At 42.6% G+C, this 15,500-nt stretch overlaps 1 protein-coding gene across 1 annotated transcript in view; it reads right to left on the bottom strand.

Moving 5' to 3' along the window:
* The window catches only part of LOC107217434 (serine-rich adhesin for platelets), a 40,808-nt gene that overhangs the window by 9,249 nt on the left and 16,059 nt on the right, over positions 1-15,500 (bottom strand). The window contains exon 6 of the mRNA XM_046745556.1: positions 4,909-4,998. Coding sequence (XP_046601512.1) covers positions 4,909-4,998 — 90 coding nt within the window. The remainder of the gene's footprint in view (positions 1-4,908; positions 4,999-15,500) is intronic.

Genomic DNA, 15,500 nt, shown 5'->3' with positions numbered 1-15,500 from the left:
CGTGTCACGATGACCAATAAGTACGAGTAATTGCTGCCTTTCGCCGGAATTCTTTTCAGGTCAATTCACACTCCGGGTATGGGATTGGGTGTAAATAGTGAGAAGAAGATAGAGAAATTATCTCGAAAGCGACGAATGATTCGTGCGGTAATTAATCGTAAGACGGAATAATCACGATTCTTGACGATTGTTGAGATCGTCGAGGATTCCCAAGCACAGTTCTGCGATCCGTAATTTATCTTTCCCGGATTGCTGATTTAAGGAAAATGAGAAGCTATAACGACGATGTCTAACTTGATCACGGCTATTAATAAGCTGTCACATTCGTAAGTGGAATACATCGGCGAACGATAGACATGGATAATGATTATTACAGGGTGTGTAGATACGTAATAGATATTTGCGGGAACTGTGAGAGTGGAAAAATATCGAGTAGTCGGGTTAAATGATTCACCGTTCGACGACGTCCTTGTTTAAAAACCTTCGTTTATACATCGTACAAGAATACACGCACCTCGAAATAAGCACAAAGAGACAAAAAGCGGTCGTCTTTGTTACTACACGCCTCGTACGCCGATAGATTAAGTGGAAGTGAAGAGCTTATCAGGCGTAGAGTCTCGTTTGCTCCGATCGACATGGCGATAATAACGCAAGCCATTTACCATACATTTCGAACACCGATTGTCTTCCGAAAATAATTATAAGCATGCAGCAGCAGTCTGCAGTTGTGTACGAGACTTCGGACCGAGTGTAATAACAAGTAAAAATCTTTATAATTATTTTTTTTCTTTTACCTGAACAGTGCCAACGGCAATTCAAACTCGAAGACGCGTCGACGGGATCCAAATTAACGCTGCGTTTGACTCATCCGTATTCACTTGCATTCATCGGGTATTTATGATTACAGACAGGTCATGAATCGTCGATGGGAATGAACGAGACGATGACTGACGATGATGTCAGGCCAAGAGGTGAAAATAAAAACAGGCTACTTCTTGGTTCATTTTTAAATTTAACCTACGCGTAATCACTCGCTTGTCTCGTCGTTGTTAATTTTTTTTACATAGCCAGTAACGAGGAACGAAGCTGAACGACTAGCTTCGGCGAGAGACTCCGGCGATACTAACCGGCAGTCCAAGAGGACGCGAGTCGGTGGCTCCAGTTCCGATGCACATAAGTGGCGGCAGGGGAAGCCCTGGTGGAAAGAAGGGATATGAGCTCAGAACACGAGCCTCGGTTAGTCGACGCGAAAATGTGTATACACTTAAACGTATGAACGAGTCGCTTAAAACGCGACGCCACATGGCACAGGATGCTACTCGAGCCGCGTCACATGGTGCAGGATCGGATATGCATGCCTCCTGGATGAAACTGGACGAAAAGTGCGAGATCCAACATCCGCTTTCGACGACATATGCCGACCACGTTTGACCTCATCAAAGTTCGTGTAAACCTACTTTGAAGGAAACTGAACCTAGAAATCCTAAGTTGACCTTCTAAGTTCTAATAATTTAAGGACAAATCTTACATCGAACTTCCGACTCCTAAAAATTAAAGTACCCAAAGCCTGCTTTGACGTTCTCGGTAGACGATTGAAACCATTTTTACGCTATTCGATCTACAGTTCCTCCGTTGGATCTGCAACTCCTCGTACATAGGTTAAAGGAGGTTCCAAACATAGTCCTACTTTGATCCTAAGCTCGGTCTGATATTGCGTTGAAATAGAACCTACTTGGCCATCTTCGCGCCTTCCTTGGGAGCCAGTTTAAAGTAGGCGCTAAATTTCTACTCTCGCGCCCACCTTTGGACTCCTCGCCTATAACACTGCAGTGTATCAATCGTCAGAAAAGTCTAAATTACACGGTGTATGGCATTACGGTAACCCAATACGGTTTTACCCAAGATCGAGGTATACACGCTGCTGAGGATGAAGAGGGAAGACAGAGGTTTCAATATTTCGTAAATATCTTGCGCCAGACTATCGAGGATTTTTATTACACCTCGGGGCGTCTATGCGGAGATCTTTCGTGCATTATACTCTTATACCGTATAATACCTACGTAACCGCATATAAAGTGAATGTATACGAGACGACAATATTTAATTGCTCCTAGGCGTGCAGGGAAAAAAAAGAAACATTTTTCAACAGTATACGTATAAAAAATTTAAATCTCCGAAAAAGAAACTTCAATATACGTCTTCTTAATTTCACCTACGTAACACACGTAAGGTTTAATCCTCGCCGTATGCCGTATGCGTTATCCACCCACGAGTCCAAGGACCATTGCCTGTGTTCTATCCCTGCATCCCATAAACGTTATACCTCCGTAAACGTATCCACAGACGATGTGGATGTATTAATTAAGGCTGAAAACGGGTCCGACTCCTCCTTCGCTTCGCGATCTTCGCTCGATTATTCCAAACGAATGGGCAGTGCTCTATTCGCATTGGTAGGTATACCCACACTCACGGGTTACAATGTATGGACGTAAATGTGTAATACCTGCAGTACTAAGGTAGAGTCTTGCCCGTAGTCGCCGGTTTTCGTGTTACGAAATCGTGCATGTGTCAACCGGCTGTGTGTTCTGATTCACGATGGGTTGCGTCAGGCCCAAAGAAGGCCTCGCGTAATGTAACGAACCCCCCGTTTTCAACGTGTAGCGAAGCCTTAATAATAATCCTGGAGAAGTAACAGCTGCGGAATTCGAAATTTTCACGTATCGCGGAAGACGAAATTCGCCTTCCCTCTCTCTCTCTCTCTCTCCCTCTCTCTCTCTCTTGGTTACATCGCACGTAACGCTTTTGCCCCGAGTTCTTCACGATCAGTGAAAATATGAATAATCGAAACGACGAAACGACAAGGAAAAAGAAATCTCACATATGCTGGCACGATGAAGCGATTCACGTTTGTGACTCCGAGGTGATTCAGAAACGGTCATTACTCGCACCGAGAAGCGTCAGAGCTTTGATTATATCCTGCAGCAAGATGCGGTTACACCTGAGCTGAAAACGCTGGAAATTTGATAACGAAATAAATATGAAAGGGAGGAAAAAATGTTGGAGACGGACGACTTGGATCCATAAGGAGTAAGAATGGGAAGGGACGACGAGTCCATCCTTACTCGGGATGCTTTCCGACTTTCCGTTCGCTTTACGACCGACGGCTTCGAGTATTAGATGTCAGAGATATCGCGCCTCTAATACTGCGACAACATCGAACACTTTACGCCGTGTAGTGGTTTAAAAAATTGTGGGAGTTAATAACAACGAAGACCTATATAATCGTCGACACAGCTGCGGTCTTTCCGAAGCGGCCCGCGGGATCGATAAGTAATTTTCTTGGATAACTCGGACACCGCACACTCACCTACGGTAATATAAGGCATCTCCGTGAAACTGAAGCAACGTTTACAAGCGGGGTCGAAACAGCTGACGAAACGACTCGATCCTCATCCGGAAAGCGAACTAAACTCCAAACGGAAGTCTGACCAAGCCTTCCTCGCTGTAACGTATCCATTATATGCCATGCCGCTATCTCTAGCAGGTAGGTAATGTTAATACGCGTTTTACACAACGGATGGATACACCGTGTACGTGTTCGTGTGGACGAATGCGAACACCGAACGACGCGTTGCGAATCGCTTCGTGACTTAGACCGAAAAACGGCTACTCGACATACTTAGGAAGAACAACGCCGGGACGTAACAAGCAAGTTTTAAGGGGTAACAGAAAATTCGATTGTGTCGACAATATTTTAGAATCATAAAAACAATGTCCGGTTGGTCTTGTAGCGACTTTTTGTTTATTTATTTATTTTTTTTTCTTCCAAAGGTTCACAATTACATTCTTCGTTGAAACTTTTTTTGTTTTCACCAACGACTTGCTGCTTATTTTTTGGTCAAACATCGATTCATTTTTTCAAATGTGCACCATTTCTACAAAATTTGAGAAGAAAAAAAAAAAAACAACAACAAAAACTCCCACGTGATTTCATAGGCAACAGAATATAGATTATAAAATTTTGTTGGTTCTTTATTTTTCGGTAAATCCGTCCTCCCGTGAAGGAGTTTTAAAAAAGGGTCGGTTTCAAAGATTGGCTACGTCGCCGCCATTTCGTATCAAATATTGTAATAAAAATATGTTGTTTTTTTTTCACACTTCAATATGCGTTAAATAAACTCTGTGAAAAAACATCCTATTACTTTTTCCATACTCCCGAAAGAGATCGTCAAAGTTGGGCTGAATTTTGTTACCCGGGGATTTTTCGGATCGCTGATCACGAATCTGAAGTCCGGATTAATAAATGAACTGTGATAAGGCTTGTAAATTCTTGACGTCAAATCAGTTTTGCACAAATATCACCGAATTGCACTCTTTGGGATGAAAAAAAAAGACCGTAATACGAATACGTTAATCACGACGCACGGATGCAAGGAAATCAGGTGAGATAGGAATCTACCCGTGTAGAGGCGTTATATATTCTTAGGAGCAGGAGTCATAACATCGGGCGAGGATCGGCGTTGTTACAAACACCTACGTACATACATAAATACATAAAAAAATGTATATATATATATGTATACGCCGAGCCGTGAGAATGCGGAAACATTGTGTGTCTCCACGTGAATTCGCACTCTATTATACCCAACGCACATGTCTGTAACAGATGTATGTAAGGACGTTGTAATACGTGGTACGGATGTCGAATTACTTACTTGAGCGAAGTGCACGCTGCACACAGTCTTGGGGTAGTGAACAACGCACATGATACAAATATATAACACGCGTAGGCGTCGGGAACGAGTCGCGGTTATTATTGCGAGAGGTCGGAAGAGACGAGATTTCTTATCGCATCGAGAAATTTGAAAGACAACGTTAACCTAACGAAAATAAAAACGCATGACTCACCTTTACCCGATTTCGAAAACTCCTTCTCCCGCACCTCGCCCGTATTGGGACTTATCGCGTCTCGCCTCAGACAGTCAACTTCGTCTTCATCTGGAACAAAGTGTTTTCGTTAGTTGCTGTACGCACCTCGTCACAGTTTCTGAACAAGTACAGGTATATTATACGTGGGTATTCACGGCCTGTTTCTATAATGTACCTGTCAATCCGACATCGACGAGAAATTATTTTCGCGGTAGTTGATAATCATGCTACGACCTATGACGACTATTCAATTAACAGAGAAACAATACGCGCGTCCTTATGTGGTTATACACTGGCATATTATGGTGTACGTATACCGTGAGTGCGCGTGCCGGAACGTCGATAACGAGATGAGAGTGTAAACGACGAACTTGCGCAAGTTCGTAAATAAATAAGCAGGCATTTATACGCTTGTATGTATTCGTCTCATGTGTGCGTGTGTGTGTGTGTGTGGGTGCGTAATAGTTGGTCGAGTGGACACAGCTGCGCGCTACTCGGTTTGACACTAGTTAACCCTTGCTTATTAAACACCAGATATTTATTACAGTAGGTGGTTATGTACCGCAACAAATGCGCGATTCCCGAGGATATTGTTGCACGTATGGTATACGTAAAGTTGAATGTAAGAGGTAGAGAAAAAAAAAAACAAACAAACAAACGAGTAGTGGATAAAAATAAGATAATAAAAAATTATACTTTATACTCGTCGACTTGATATACTTTTATTTTTTATTCTTACCCTCTCCTCTAATTGCGATTATTAAACAACAGGAATTAGTCGCCCGTGTATTAATTATGTTCGTACGATGAAGAAAAAATTATTCGACGAAATGACTACGTAAGCACAATTGTATATATACATGTATATATACACGTGTACTCTGAGTGTACGCTACAACTTTTAACACGGTTCAACAGCCTAATTCGCATGATTCTGAAAATACAAACGGTCGCGAAAAACGAAAGAGAGACGGAAGTGATTCTCCAAAGCGTTGTAATTATAATCTTGTAACTCGAGGGTCGAAGGGTTATTTTTAATTGGCAAGACGATAAAATATAAGCAAGAGAATATTAAAGTCCAGAAGATAAAAAAAGAAGAGAATATAGCTAACGAAAGAAGTTTTGTATATATATTTTTTTTTCTTTCATCTACCTCTCAACTTTTCGCAAATTGGCATAATATATGTCCGCCCGACGAACCCGGGGTAAACCGGGTCACAAGAAACACACGCGGGAATTAAAGTAACGAGAAAAGGAGGATGAAAAAAAGAAAAAATTAGAACGAAAGAAGAGAGCGTGAGCGAACGATGTATAAAATTTATACACATGTTTATACTTAATTCGAAACGTGTGTATTGTATCAATTAAATACGTAAGCGTGTACATCCGTATGCTTACCCTTATTCTCCGCGGCTAATTACAATATAAATATCGATTTTAATCTGTATAACTCAACAACTATGCACGTATATCGAATGTATTCTACGTAAAATAATGATTATTCGCACTATACCGTTAATTAACGCAACGCCCTTGCGGCACGTCCGTGTCGCACGTATTATTATCGCCACCGTGTAATTAACAATACATGTACGTGTAAAAGAGATCGTCGATCGTTCGGTGAGGATTCTGCGATTTGAAATACATGACTTACGCGGTAGAATCGGTATAGCGTTCAGATATTCCGTAAAACAATATTAATTATATACCTACTCTATTCCATATTGCAGATAAATACGCGCAAGTTTAAACATTGCGCATCGAAATATAGATCATACGTGATTTGCAATTCCTCACTGTTGTATTGGGTGCACAAATTTCATCACACATGCATACAAGTTTAGATTTTGTTTTCAATAATAAGCGCAGCTGCTTCTCTGCTGTAATTTACTAAAAAATAATTCACGTTTATTACACGCGAGGAAATGTTCTATTAAAGTGAAAAATGAAAAATGTGATAAACGAGTGAAAGATGGAAGTGCGTAGGTATTACAAACTCGCGACGGTTTTCACCGCAAGGCAGGCAGTGACTTCGGTGTCCCTTAGCGATAGGGTGCAGCATAGAGACTACGGAGAGCGGGCAGAACCAAGTGCGAGAAAGCTATATTTACGAGAGCCCGATGCACCGCGGTGAGTCGGAGTTAGTTGGTCGGCAAGAAGACGGGCGATGCGATGCAGCTCAGCGTCCGAGGAAGGGACCAGGCGGAGAGTAAGTGAGTAAAAGTCGAGTTAAGGTGGGAGGCGTAGGACACGCATACACCTCGCTGTGCCCTTAGTATAGGGATATGCCCAGGGATAAACAGGCGACGTGCACGCTCACGAAATAAGAAGAAGAAGAAGAAGAAGAAGAAGAAGAAGAAGATGAAGAGGAGGAATAATGATAATTATAAAAACAACAATAATAATAATAATGATGATAACAACGATGATGATAACAACAACAACAAGAAGACGAAGAAGCGGGGAGAAAACGGAGCAACGGAAATATGTAAGAAGGCCTGGGTAACGCGGGAGAAAGAGAGAGAGAGTGGGAGAAGGAGGAAGCTGCAGCTTGGACCCGGGAGGCTGCAGGGGCGAGAGGAGAGGAGAGCGGATGGCCTTGAGCAGGTCATCACCTCGGGCCGAGAGGATGCTGGTCTCGCTGGACCAACTTAATACTTCTTCGCTTCTTTGGCTCGCTTTACTTCGCGGGGTCTGCCGGACTGCCTCCTCCTCGGCTTCGTCTTCTTCTTCTTCTTCTTCTTCTTCTACTATGCGCTTCTTCCGTTACTGCACCTTTGCTCTTGTTCTCCAACATCCCCACTCGTGGATTCTCCGCGATTGATTGCCTGCTGGCATTGCACTCTCTCTCTCTTTCTCTCTCTCTCTCTTTCTTTCTTCCATTAGTCGTAAGAACGTTTAACGCATGTTCATCGAGTGTCACCGATTTCGATTTCAATCAGCCTTGATGGTAGAGGCACAATATAATTTCCACATGCAACGCGCTAAATGGTGCAGAAGTCATCGAGTTTGCGTTACACCGATGGTGAGCTGGCTAAATGGAACGGGTGACCACCGGTGGATGATGGAAGCGGAGTCGAGGGTATATTTACATCCGGAAATCGCCGAATAACTTGCATATATATCCTTGTATACCTGAAAGATTGTAAAAGCGTGCGGTTGTGTGCGGATGCATAGACGGTCTGTATCATCTTGAACCATCTTAATTATACACATCGTTCAGGTAGCGAAGAGCGAAAGGATGGGCGTGTGGGTGAGGGGCACGAGTTTTAAATGCAGGCACACACGCGAGTTTCTTCCGAGGTCGATATACCTGCCCCTCACCTCTCTCGTACGTGCATTCGGGATGCCTACACAACCCCAACGGCATGCCGCGTGCGTGTCTCTGTGTATGAATGGATGGACGAGTGGGTGGGTGTAACATCGGGCTATGGAATACTCGCATAATCTTGTACCAGAATTATGGTTGGTGGTGTGTGCGTGCCGGTATACGGTATAAATACGGGCCTCTCGAAATTGACTGGATTCATTTCTAATAATAGCACGTCGCGTTACCACCGGCATGATATTGGTAAGCAGTTATACGCACACCTACTGACATTGTAACGAAATTGGCACGCGGGTGGATATGGAAGTGAAACTTTGCTTCTTGGTACAGTGCCCCATTTTCTTACTTTGCATCACTAAAGTGTACTTCTTCTCCTTCTTCCTCTTCTTGTAACCGGTGATACCATCGGGCGCATGGATTCGCTGATCATAGTTACGTGTACTTTAATATCGAGTATTTTTAATTGTGCAATCAATTGCGGGGCAAAATTTTTGCTTCGATAATCACGTTGAGTAACGTGAGGATGAATTAACGTCGGAGTTGCGAAAATTAAGTCGTTCTTGTATCGCCGACAAGTTGGATACAATGGGTACTTAACTATACGTACATGCATCAGCTGCCGAGCAGTAATCTCGTGGGATTTCAACACCTGGATCATTGAATAGATCGTCAAACTGTCGGGCAATGGCAATAGAAAATCAATTAAAACTACAGCGTGACCGGCGAATTGTCTGTTTAAAAATTATTATAGACTCTGAAAAAATGTTCCCACAGTTGGAACGATCCTTGGAAAAGGGAATTAGGACCCGAGAAGAATACAAAGGTGGGACTCGGAGGGTAGAATAAATATTTTCCTAACCCATTTAGCGGAACAATTTTGAAGACACTTATACCCACGACGAAAATCGCGATAGTGTGCGGATGTTTTTAAGGGAACGAGATTCACGGGACAACTGTGCGTGTATGTAGACGATCTCAAAACCGCTCGGGGATAGGAGGACAGAGTGAAAACGTAGCTAAGTGAATGGGAAAGATAAATACAATAATTACAGAAAATGAAAGGTTACCACCGAAACGGTGGAGGGCAACAAACGAACAGCTTGCTTCTCACTCCTGTAGGAGATCGGCACGGGTAGACTGTGCGTGCATCCTGAAGCCAGAATCAGAATCGAACGAAAGGCTGAGGGACGAAAGCACCGAATACGAGCCACCCGAAACTGGATTAGAGGCTTTATTCGTAGGAACGGGAATCGCGGTGTTTCCTGACGGTACGGAACATGTGAAAGAAAAATCAAAGGATACACTAAAATTTGACGTACGGCACAGTGACGGATAATATGGATTTTTCAATGCAGGATGATCATCGTCCCGTTTCCGTGGATGCACAATTCTCACAAGGACTACGGCGTCGATTTTCCTTGACCGAGTCGAGATTTAGCGCCTACATTTGACCTAGTCAAAGTTCGTGTAAACCTACTTTGAAGGAAATTGAACCTAGAAATCCTACGTCGAACTTCCAATTCCTAAAAATTAAAGTACCAAATCGTACTTTGACGCTATCGGCAGACGATCGAAACCACTTTCACGCTATTCGATCTACAGATCCTCCGTAGGACCCATAATCAATCAAAATCGATGGACCTTTATCAGCGGGTTAGGATTTAGATCGTTGAATTTGGACTCGGGTAGAGTGTAAGACTGACCCGCGCGTGGATTTTTAGTCTACTCTTTCCTCGCCGGTCATCTCCGGGTCAGCACGTAGTCCGTATCGGGACGGTCGTCTATGGTAGTTGGCGCCTAGACGGAGGGCGGCGATAAATGGTATTGCACTTTGGTGTAGGTGGATAGGAGGGCAAGAGCGTGTCGGTTAAAGACGCACGTGCGTGTGCGGCGAAGCGGCGTGAGCAACGAGCCGATGAATGGACCAATTGTGCATTCCGTGTGTGATATTAACTCGGTATAACCGAGTGTGCAAGTTCATTTGACGATGATGCAGCGAGTGATTCGTGATGGTAGGTACGTACCCGCATAGCGTCGTCGCCGGGACTCGGAGACGCCTGTAATATTCGAGATTGACCATTGCGGTCGCGGAGAGAAACGGCGATTAATCAGCGAACATAGACTAGCTCATCGCGATGCTGGATCTTCAATGTAAACTGGTTCTCTCAAAAGGTTCCAACTGGTCCCGCGTCACGTTAACGTATAATCTGTTACCTCATCCCGTAACGTGTTTGGCCGCACGAAATCTCAGACGACTTTGTCGATTCATAGTCTACTACGGTAATCGGTAAGGTTCTCGAGCTCTTCTCATTCCCGAGTCGATGTTTAACGCCTACTTTAAAAGAGCTGCTACGTAGGGCTTGAAGATAGTAAAGTAGGTTCTATTTCAATGCGATATCAGATAATATCAATGACGATAAAGATGTTCGAAATTTACCGATTTACCGAGTTTAGGATCGAAGTAGGGTATGTTTGGAACCTCCTTTAACCCTTCGGATGTTGGGTTAAATCTGCTTGCTTTGAAACCCTCCCTTAACGCTCAAAATCCTAACCCGCTGATAAAGGTCCATCGATTCCGATTCCTTGTGGTAAAAAAACAAAAAACACAATCAAAGCGTATGAAATCGGATTAAAACCCCAATAAATAGGAATTGGTTTACACACCCGTTTAATCGTATTTTCTATATACCCAATCAGTTAAAAGGGTTTTTGTATTCGTGAGAACGCTGAATGAATACATTTGAAATGAGATCCTTAGTTTTCAAATGTTATCGAAACTCGTCAAAACTACGTCGAAATAGCCCTAGGATTATTCATTGTCAACGCTCGAATGTCGCTGTAACAATATATCCATATACGAGGGGTTACAGATCCAACGGAGGAACTGTAGATCGAATAGCGTGAAAATGGTTTCAATCGTCCACCAAGAGCGTCAAAGCAGGCTTTGGTACCTTAATTTTTCGGAGTTGGAAGTTCGACGTATGGCTTGTCCTTAAATTCTTGCGACTCAGAAGGTCAACGTAGGATTTCTAGGTTCAGTTTCCTTCAAAGTAGGTTCATACGAACCTTGGTAGGGTCGAGTGTGGGCGCTAAATTTCCAGCTCTTCCTTCCCCCCCATTTCCCTGGTCCATTTGTCACCCTCTCGCCGAAGGGACTTGGAGTCAAGGATGGTTTCAGACTGCAGGTGCGAGTCAGATATCCCCTCCGCAATGCGGCATGCGGCATGCGGCAGCTGCTGTTGCCGCTGCTGCGCTTTCCTGTCCCGATGCACCGTGTAGTGCAGAAGCGAAATGCGATACTACTTGCAGACTTTTTTCCGCTCATTGATCGGCAAGAGCAGCTGCGGGGTTTATTGCTCTTCGGTAACGCTGCAGGCCGGCGACTTTTTTGCCACTGCAACCTTGGCGGATAAGCGTAATCCGCGAACGCGAACATAACCACTCGCGAAATGTTTAAACACACGCGAGCGAGTGAAAGTGAGGATTGTAACGATATTAAATTATTCTTCTTTTTTTCTTTCTTTTCAACATCGACGCGATTTCGCGAAGCGATAACTCGCGCGACGCTGAATTCGGCGATAAAAAGCTGACGCTCCGAAATAATCGCGAACCGTTTGCGGAAAGGATGCAGCGATTCTTGGAAAATGAGAACCGGACCGGACGTGCCTCGAAATCGATGGAATTCCTCGGCATGGTCGCCTTGTTCTTAGGTTGTGGTTAATTTTGGAACAAGATAGTTTACGCAAACAACGAAATCGCACTCTTATACCTAACGTTAATTAGTTGAACGTATAATTAGTCTCGCTACGGACGATTAGTGAACAGATAAGAGGGTCGTTCGAATGGTCTTTTCCTTTATCCATCGCCGGTGCGTTTCGGCGTTTGCTTCTTTTGACAGCGGCAGCTGCGATTCCCGACGAATTGGGAATCAGGAACCGTCTGTATAATATTTTTAAATTTCTTCCTCGGACTTTCCCACGCTTTGAATGTTCGACGAATTTATAATCCACAACCGTGCAGGATCAAATATAATCGCGCGATTATAATTCCGTCTCCTGATCCTGCTCCCAGATCGCCTTCTTCTTCTTTCGTTGCTAATCGATTATTTATAGAAACGATTCTCATCAACCGCATGCACGTTTCAGGGAATAATTGCAGCTGTTATTTATCAAACTGCGAAATATCACACACTCGTAATACGATACATATATAAATATTAATATCGCAAGGCGGATTTGATATTCAATCATATAAATTAAGCCTTTCGCGACTACGCTCATAAAATAAGCCTCTAATTCGACCTTCGCCTCGCGTTGCATACCGATCCTTAAAAGCCGTGACACGGATAGGAAGACAGGAGCCAAAATCCTTGAGCCTCGGAACTCGCGTAAGCGAGTGTGACAAAAAATAAGAAGCAGAGGAAGAAAAGAAGCAAACAAGAGCAAAAAAAAAAAAATTGGTAAAATTTTAATTAAAAAAAAAAAAAAAAGCAACAATCAACACATCTCGATTACCTTCCGAAAGCAAAAAGGCTGGAATCGGATCGTTTCTCTCCTCGAATCTGCGGATCGACGATGATTTTTTTTTTTTATTTCATTTTTTTTTTTTTTTTTTTTTTCCGGGACGAAAATCCAATCACGTGTTACCGATAAACGCACTTTGAAACGGTATAGATGTATTACAGTTGCAGAACGGATCGGAGAACGAGGCGAAAGAATTTATACGGCGAACGATCCACGCGGACGAGAAAAGAGATAGAGAGAGGCCTTTTAACTTTTCAAACGACGTTTTGAGTCGAGTGTCTGAGGCGAACTGTCGATGCGGCTACAAACATCCCGGAGACTCGAGGAGAGCATTCGGTTACCGCCCTGCAGCCAATCCTCGACCACCTTTACAATCGGACGTTTCCGATATAATTCGTCCGCTGTAACTCCCGACGATTTCGGTACGAACCCAAGCTTCGCCGCGACTTTTCTAAAAATTCGATTAAAACGAAGGAAACAAAAAATGTTTTGTATAAAAAAAAAAAAAAAAAAATATACCGCAATTATAATTAATCAAGGTGGAGATGAATCGACGTATTACGATTGTTCGATTTTTATTTGAACTTACGTGGTGTGAAATTTACGGAATTTCGAAAAGACGTCGATGACGATACTTTCTTTTTTATCACAATCGCGTCTTTACGTATATCGCCTTACGGTTGTTACACCAGCCTTTTAAACCCACGGTTGAAAATATGCGCCTTAAACGCGTTTTACTTGTTCGTATCCTCGTTCGGCAAAAACATCTATAACAATTGTTATTACGTATAACGTACGTCCAGATACGTCGTGCGCCGATCTACGTACGATTGCCGATTATTTTTACATTTGAAATTTTTCCTCTCCGACCGTAAAAAATAAAACGCAAACACCCGCGATGCTCGTCATATCGTATCCTCCGGTATTTGTACTTGAGGTGAAAAAACATGGTAACGATACGATATTTATCTACCGCAAGTGTAATATTGTATTGTACGTATCTCCTTGTCTCATCGTATAAAATTCTAAACGGTGTGATTAAAAATCAATTCTTCCTAAAATTCTCTCTCTCTATCTCTCTTTCTTTCTTTCTTTTTTCCTCTACCTCTCCGCGAAGGAAAAATAATTCTTCCAAGATGTTAGAGACACAGTGAAATAATCAATTGCCAAGAGTCGCGTATCCTCTCCCCCCGGGATTTAATCGACGGATCGAACGGATTTCTATGGGAAAAACGAAAAAAAAAAACAAAAAAAAAAAAAAAACGAACATAAAATAGAAATAAAAATGAAAATAGAATGAAATGAAACAACGAGAGGAGGGGGCGTACAAAACGCGATCATTTCGTGTCGGTCCGCGATCGTGGAACTCTGGCAACCGGCACATTCCACGTCTCAAATCGACTGTGACCCCGTCTGACTCCGCTCTTCTGCTCTTCCATGCTTCCATGCTGCTGCCGCTGCTGTTGCCGTTGCAGGGGACCACGGCACCTGGGCAAAGAGTCGTTATACCCACCTACAACCTACGTATGCATGTGCGTGTGTGTGTGTGTGTAAAGCTCTCGTCTAGGCATTGCTGCGATACCGATAACGACGGCCCGAATTTTGTTTAAATAAAAAAAAATAAGCGTACGCGGGAAAGGTGAAAAATGAATATAAAATGACGGAAGTCGAGAGTTTACTAAACTAGAAGCGAAAAATTTAACTAAACACAATGTTCGAGCAGGTTAGCTTTATATTTGTGTTAACGAATGTGACACAAATTTTTTGTCATTTTCAACGTTTAACGCGTAATTTTTACTCTTCTTTTCACTTAGTCATACGTTGAAAAATTGTTAAATCGAACGAAATATTTTAACTGACCTGCTGGGACATTGTTATTTTTATTTTTTATATACGTGTTGTAAGAAAATTGCGACGACTTTTCTTCTTTCGGTGATCGAGGCTCGCGCATCTCGATTTCGCATTTCGTACGACTATCGCCAGTTGTATAACGCATCGCTGCTGCAAGGAAAAGAGAAGGGTAAGAAAGACAGAAAAAAAAAAGAAACTGATAAAAAAAATATATATATAATATATTTTGGGTGCGTGAAGCGGGAATCGCGGCGAGCTGTTTGTAGCGAGGAATTAGCATTAACCGCAAAAAACGAATTATATACCGCTATTCGGCATCAACATGCGACAGAGTTTCGATACCGATCGTTCAATGACACACACGTGACGTAGGCATATAAACCGCGGATCTGCTGAGACGAAGGTATCCCAAAGTTTCGCTTTATTTATTACACCCCAGTGTAACCCTTTCAGTCACACATTATTCCGCTGAGTCAAATTTTATAACAAGATAGTATTCTGTAATTTTTGGGGTCGCTGATTACGAATCTGAAATCAGATTTTTCAAATTCTTGATGGCGAGTCCAATATGGCGGACGTAAATTTCAAGTTCGATCGAATACGGTCAAAAAACTCTCCAATCAGCGGACCCAAAAACTTACAATTTGTGTAAAACATGCATACTCGTAGAGGGATAACTTTCTCGGAAATGAATTATAATTCATGAATTATAAATCAATTTGTTTCTAACAATAATAATTAACATTAAATCGCAGCAATCACTCTCGAATATTGAAAACCTATTAGCAAACTATCAGAAATAGGAAAAAACCGCAAAGAAATATGTGTTCAAAGTTGTCTAAGTATACAAAAAATTATTATAAAATAGA

Source organism: Neodiprion lecontei, chromosome 7 (genome assembly GCF_021901455.1).
Source record: "Neodiprion lecontei isolate iyNeoLeco1 chromosome 7, iyNeoLeco1.1, whole genome shotgun sequence".
NCBI classification, from domain to species: Eukaryota; Metazoa; Arthropoda; class Insecta; order Hymenoptera; family Diprionidae; genus Neodiprion; species Neodiprion lecontei.
This window is presented reverse-complemented; position numbering and strand designations above follow the sequence as displayed.